This window comes from Hibiscus syriacus, unplaced genomic scaffold, assembly GCF_006381635.1.
Source record: "Hibiscus syriacus cultivar Baekdansim isolate YM2019G1 unplaced genomic scaffold, ASM638163v2 tig00111129_pilon, whole genome shotgun sequence".
Lineage (NCBI taxonomy): Eukaryota > Viridiplantae > Streptophyta > Magnoliopsida > Malvales > Malvaceae > Hibiscus > Hibiscus syriacus.
Genome location: NW_024062990.1, coordinates 563,609 through 570,876, shown reverse-complemented (window position 1 = coordinate 570,876; position 7,268 = coordinate 563,609). Strand labels below are relative to the sequence as shown.

At 33.9% G+C, this 7,268-nt stretch overlaps 1 protein-coding gene across 1 annotated transcript; it reads left to right on the top strand.

The window, feature by feature from the left end:
• The first annotated feature begins 4,962 nt into the window (after positions 1-4,962).
• On the top strand, positions 4,963-6,335 carry LOC120154396 (24-methylenesterol C-methyltransferase 2-like). The gene has a single exon (XM_039166164.1). The coding sequence runs from the start codon at positions 5,116-5,118 to the stop codon at positions 6,199-6,201; it is 1,086 nt and encodes a 361-aa protein (XP_039022095.1). The 5' UTR covers positions 4,963-5,115; the 3' UTR covers positions 6,202-6,335.
• Positions 6,336-7,268: the final 933 nt, after the last annotated feature.

Here is a 7,268-nt window from a genome sequence, read left to right as displayed (position 1 = left end):
AAACATTGTAATTAAATTCAAATACTATTAGATTTTATTATTTAATTAATTAAGATTTTAGTTTGCTAAAGATTTTTATTAGGATTTTATTTTCTTTAGGTTTTCTCTAGCTATAAATACCCATCAGGGTGAAGCTTGAAAGATGTACTTTACAAGTTCAGAATTCAATATAGAACTTTGGTTTATTCTTTCGTTCTAATAAAATTATATTCTTTTTCATATACTCTCCCTTCCACACGTCAAGCATGAGTTCTACCATGCTTGACTAAACTTTTCATTAGCGGATAGCTAAGCTGCAACTCAATCCAATCTCTGAGAATTGCAAAGGCACTTCATACCTTCAGGTTTCTTTCTTTTTTTTTGTAGACAAAGAGAGGCAATCGACCTTTCTTCAGATATCTAAATATCTTTAATCTAAGGAGTGCATATTGGCTTGATCGACGTTGCGATTTACAGTTAGGGAGAAGAATCAACTTGTAGCAAGTTCAATTCCCTAAGAACGAACTTAGAGGCAGTCTACCAAGGGAAATCAATATTGGGTTCGATTCTCATTGAGACACCATAATCCGAGCACGAACTTTTCCAGTTTTAAACCAACATTAGCGTTAAAGTCAATAGGCAAAATTAATCCAATAAAGGCTAAATTCCAATTATTTGCTTTGGAAAATTAGTTCATCAGCAAGAAGAGCAAGTTACAAGGGTTGAGCCTTGTAGACTATAACCGACAAATACCTGAAGTAAAACTTATTTCAGTGATTGAGACGGATTGAGACAAAACGAAGCTGGAGGCTATCACTCATTATGATTGATTTTTCTACAATTTACTTTTCTTATTTTTATTGCTTCAATTGCTTTAGTTTTATTTTATTTAGTTTTCTTGATTATTTTAAATCCCATTTTTTAATTATTTGTTTTACAACTTTTTTTGTTCAAGATCAAATCAAATCAGAATTAGAAATTTCTGAATTCCTATGGACCGACACCCTTCTTCCCTATTATGTGTTTTTGGTATAATTATCCAGGAAAAAAGATTAATTTTTTTGACAATTACTACGCTTCCCAAATTGGCACCGTTGACAGGGATCACAATAAAATTATTGATTAAAATTTGTTTTGATTTATGACCAGCAAAAATCCGGGAGAACTAGTAGATTTGATACCTAAGATCAAAGCACTAGCATGAAGATTACGCTCACGTACACTACAAGAAAGGAGATTGAGACAACAACAAGAACAACAATAATCCGATTCAAATTTATAATTTAATTTGGAGATACGCTTTGACATAGAAGCATTCTCTAACGCCGAAGAAGACTTCGAATAACCAATTCTAATGGATCAACAGACAATCCGAGAATTAGTTGCGGTACTTTTCGAACCAACATTGTTATGCATCGCATTCCCTAATGGAGAAACACTGTTTGAGCTGAAAACGAGTTTAATCCATCTTCTACCTACTTTTCATGAATTGCCCAATGAAAGTCCTCATAAACAACTTATTGAGTTTCATCCAGTCTGCTCTAGCATGAAACCACAAGGAGTATCTGATGATCAAATTAAACCCACTTTTCCTTTTTCTTTAGCCGGCTCAGCTAAAGATTGGTTATTTTATTTACCTCATAATTCTATTCATACATGGGCTGGTATGACTCGTCTTTTCTTGACATGTTATTCCCTGCAGCAAAAAAGAAGGAGATTCTTAGGAGTACAACAAACAAATGGAGAATCGTCATATGACTACTAAGAACAATTCAAGAAACTCTGCGCTAGCTGTCAACAACATGGACTATCAAAGAAAACACTTCTCCAGTACTTTTACTAAAGATTGCTTCCCTTGGAGATGAAGATGATATAAGCAACTAGCGGAGGAGCACTCGTTAATATGACTCCGAATACAGCCAAAATCTTATCTCAACTATGGCTGCTAACTTTCAATAATTTAGCTCTGTGATTGAATCCACTCGACGGGTTCACAAGATAAGTGCAATTTCATTAGAAATAAAATTGATAAATTAGTTAATATTGTTCAATCTCTTGTTTCAAGAAAAACGACTATAGCCAGACTTTGCGAAATATGCACAATGACCATCCCACGGATTGTTGTTCGATGTTACAAGAAGACTCTGTAGCACAAGTCAATGTAGTTGGAAATTTTCTGGGACCTCCCGAGAGACAATATAATCCTAATGCCAATACCTATAATTCGGGGTGGATGAACCATCCGAATTTCAGCTATGCGCAGAACCAAAGGGGTCCTCAACAACATCCCTATCAATCAAGACCACTTCAACAATAGCAATACCAACCGTCAAAACCTTCACTAGAATCCATTATTTAATGGTTGACACTGTCTCAAGAGAAGTTCCAAAACCAAACTGAAGCACATTTACAGGAATTGGATAAACAAATGAGTCAACTGACTCAAACCATGGGATGCATGGAATCACAAGGAAAGCTACCATCTCAAACCGAGGTAAACCCACGAGAAAACGTCAGTTCCATTACCTTTCAAAGTGACACAATAATTCCTATAAATATGCTTCAATTTGATTAAGAGAACATTGCCGAGATGAAGGTTTAATACACTGATATGGAAAGAAAGAAATAATTAAAAAATAAACTTAAATTTTATTGGTTAGGTCCATATCTGACGTGGTGAGGAGGATTCATAAAGTAATTTCACTGAAATGAGAGTGTATCAACAAGAAAACCAAATAACAATTAACTAGAAAAATGAAAACAAATTAATCCAACAGTAAGAAAAGCAAAAACGTATATAAAAAAGACCAAAACATATAAACAACAACTTTCAATGTTTTCATAAGAATAGGAGATTTATTAAACAAAAAAACCAAATTTACCAAATATATTTGGAAAATAAATTGTAAAGCAATGAGCAATAAAAAAAAGTACGAATAAGAGAACTCTAAAGAAGAAACGTAGAGGGATAAAAAGGATTAACAATGTTATTTATTAAATTTGTCATTTTAATTAATAAATGAGATTTAGAACAATAAAAAGATTTCAAATTCTTTGAGATCTTAATTTCATAAATAATTTATAAACATTTAAGATTGGCGTGGTTTATATTTATGTTTTCTTCAAATGAGATAATCTGTTAATGGCAAATCTAATCATGCATGATATAAAATACCATATGTAGACTTGGAATCAAAGTTTTATTATACTTTCAAGACTCACTATATATATATATATATATATGAGACCGTATCTAGTTATATTTTGATTGCTAATCCGATCATGTTGGGTAATAATTACTTGTAGGAAGAAGCTAATTATTTGGCCAAGCTATAATAAGAAAACTTGACTTATAGTTTAACGTTATCTTTACTTTCTTTTGCTTCTGCATATGACAAATGACAGACTAGTTGTTGATGCTTTGTTGTTTAAATTTAGATTAGATTATTATAAATTCCAGCATTATTATTTATTACTATTATTTTATTTTTCTCGTTGGCAGTTGTCACGTGCCCGGTCTCTCTCTCTTGATATCACTAGCAAGCAATAATGCTCAAGACAACAATAAAAACCAGATTAAAAAATAGAAGTTTAATGATTATTTTTATATTTATAGTAGATTTAATTTATCATTTTCGTTTTCGATAATATTTTATATCAATTTAGATTTTAAAGTTGTTTAGGGCATTAACTTAGTCCTCGAATTCTCTTTACCGTTTTAATTAACAAAACTGTGAGTTTTTTTATATCTATGGATTAAGGAATTATGTTAAAATATTTACTAAATACAATCATTAGAAAAAAAAAATAAAATTTTATTATTTATTTCAGTAAGATTAAAGAATTATGTCAAATTTTTAAGATTTTCTTAATTGTTATATTTAGTAATTTATTTTAATAAATATCATGTCATCATCAAATCACATCAATAATATTAATCGATGTGAAAATTATCGGTATCGATAAACTCAGAAGATTAATAATTTTATTAGTTAAAATAAACTTTGAGAACTAGAATAATTTTCTTAAACAATTTTAAAAATTAAATTAATACAAAAAAAATCATAACAATGAAAATAATAAATTGAATTTATAAACCTTAATCTTTATATAATATTATTTGCAGAAGGAAAGCCGGCAGTTTGTCTACGGTAGCATTGGCTAATATATGGGGACCACAATTTAGGATCTGAAAAATTAAAGTTTAAAGATTCTTTCTTTGTTTGAAGTTTTAACACTCATTTGCTGTAAAATAAATAAATATCAAGCAATTTTTAGTAATAAATTTTACGGGAAATAAATACGTAATAATCAGATTGGTGAGATCTCGTGTTAGACGGTGCTGGTCTCTGCAAATCCTGTTGTCGACAAACCTACTTCAGATGTATATAATTAAATAATATTTTAACTTTTCCCCAACCCCAACATGTAATGTTGTTTTCCTTTCAAAAATTATTTCCTGAGATCACCATTATTTGATGCGTTGCACTGAAAGATATTTAGAGATCGTATTCAATGCATTATTTTTTAATGAATATAGAGAGAAAGAAAGACTCTGATATGGTGGTGGTGTGAGACTGAGGGAGATGAAAGCTAGCATTTTTCACTTCTGTTGCTTATGTTTCTTAGGTAGTTTAGCTCATTTATCGCTTCACAGGTGGGCACCATTTATTTGTTTTGGGCTTTGCTTTTCTTTATTGACTTACAGCTGTATTGCACATTTTGGTTTTCTTTCTATTTGAATGACTAGCTTTCTTCTGTTTCGAAAGATAAATAATCTGAAATTTTTATTTTATAGTTTTATGAATGAATAAAAAAATTTTAAAAAAACCTCGTGATTTTTAAATCACGATTTATAAAAATTTAATTTCATAAAAAATATGAAATTTCAAAATAATACATGATTTAAAAGAAAAAGAAAATAAATCTAAACATACAATACAGTAGTACATTGTACATCCGACTACATTAGTCATTTGTGATAGTATCATAATCTCTTACCACGCGCTTAGGGGCTTCATTACCGTCAAATACACTTTCCGCATATCGACAAATTTCTCTTCAATTCCAAAGGGGACTGTTTTCTACTTACAGTCCTCTATTGGCCTGCTGTCCCCCACTAATCTCAACCCTCTCATGGACTCTCTTGCTCTCTTTTGCACTGGGGCTCTTTTAGCCGGTGGTCTTTACTGGTTCGTCTGCGTTTTAGGCCCAGCGGAGCAGAAGGGCAAGCGAGCCCTCGATCTCTCCGGAGGTTCTATCTCCGCTGAAAAAGTTCGGGACAACTACAAGCAGTATTGGTCTTTCTTTCGCCGCCCAAAGGAGATCGAAACCGCCGATAAGGTCCCGGACTTCGTCGATACTTTTTACAATCTAGTCACCGATATATACGAATGGGGGTGGGGTCAATCCTTCCATTTCTCCCCTTCCATAGCCGGGAAATCCCACCGTGACGCGACGCGATTCCACGAAGAGATGGCCGTCAATCTCATTGAGGTTAGACCCGGGGACCGAATCGTCGACGTGGGATGTGGCGTTGGCGGACCCATGCGTGCCATCGCGGCTCACTCACGAGCCAATGTCGTGGGAATCACAATCAACAATTACCAAGTCAACCGTGCCCGATTGCACAACAAAAAAGCCGGGCTGGATTCGCTTTGCGAAGTTGTTTGCGGGAACTTCCTGGAGATGCCATTTCAAGACAGCAGCTTTGACGGCGCTTACTCCATCGAGGCGACATGCCACGCGCCGAAACTGGAACAAGTGTACGGCGAGGTCTTCCGAGTGTTGAAACCCGGATCTCTTTTCGTGTCTTACGAATGGGTCACAACGGACATGTACCGAGCCGATAACCCCGAGCACGTTGAGGTCATTCAAGGTATCGAAAGAGGCGACGCTTTGCCTGGTCTGAGATCCTACTCGGACATTGCCGAGACTGCTAAAAAGGTAGGATTTGAGGTTGTGAAGGAGAAGGATCTAGCCAATCCACCGGCTCTACCGTGGTGGACTAGGCTTAAGATGGGGAGAATCGCCTACTGGAGGAACCACATTGTGGTCACTGTGTTGGCTGCCATAGGGATTGCTCCTAAAGGAACCGTTGATGTTCACGATATGCTGTTCAAGACCGCTGATTATTTGACCAGAGGTGGGGAAACTGGAATTTTTTCCCCCATGCACATGATTCTCCTCAGAAAACCCAAGGTCGCTCCTTCAGAATCTTAGTCATTTTCTTCCTGTTACTTTACCAGTCGCCCTTAAATTTAATATCCAGGGTTTCATTTTTCTACTCTATTCAGTCATCATGTGCTTCCTTTTTACTTTCATTTAATTTCAAAGTTGTTGATTTTGGGTTTTAATTTTTGTATTGTTTTTGGTGATATGTTCTGTTTCTCTTCTTCAATTGAGTGATTAATTGAAATGCTGAGCTGTTCCACTTCGTTTTGGACACCCAAAACAGCTCTTCCTAGCTGTCTAGGATGGTGAAACGACATAGAAAGCAAATGTTTTTTTCTCGACATATTCATTTATGTCGTTCTCAATTGAGATCTAGGTTGACATCGTGATAAGTGGCTAAGCTGGAAGAGTGGTTTAATTGATTATTTTTATAAAATTATTAATAGGATCAGATTATGCAGATTTTTTTTTAATTGACATGAGCAGTCTCACTTTCAACTATGAGTTTAGATTAGGGATAAAATCAGGTAATCGATCATGATTTGGTCAGTTCCTATTAAGTCAGGTAAAATCGGATACAGATCGTGTTAGGTCAGTTTTATGATTCGACTCGAATCAGGTTGGGTCTGTGTTAAATCAGTTCGGGTCATCTTGAGGTTAATTTGACATCAGATTGAGTTGAGGTTTTGATCGGGTTAATTTCTGTTTGAATCGATGTTAGTTCAGGTCAAAAACAATTCAAGTACGAAGCAATTAAATACCGGGTTAATTCAGGCTCAGATGGATTTAAGGTGGATATTGTTTAGATTGGGTTACATAATTGACAGACAAAATTCAAGTTGGATCATACCAGGTACGAATTGAGTTCAGGTCAAGTTAGTTTTTGGTTAATTATTTTTCGTCTTTCATAAACAACGAATTGTAATTTATAATTATATATGATTTGGAGTAAATTGCAAAAAAATATAAATAATTATAGGTCAATTTTAATAAAAATATAATTTTAAAAATATAAACAAACATGAAGTTACAAATTAAAATTTAAATGAATTAAACAACACGCATAGATAAGGGATCAAATCGAAAAAATTATAAAATGTTAAGTTGAAATTAAT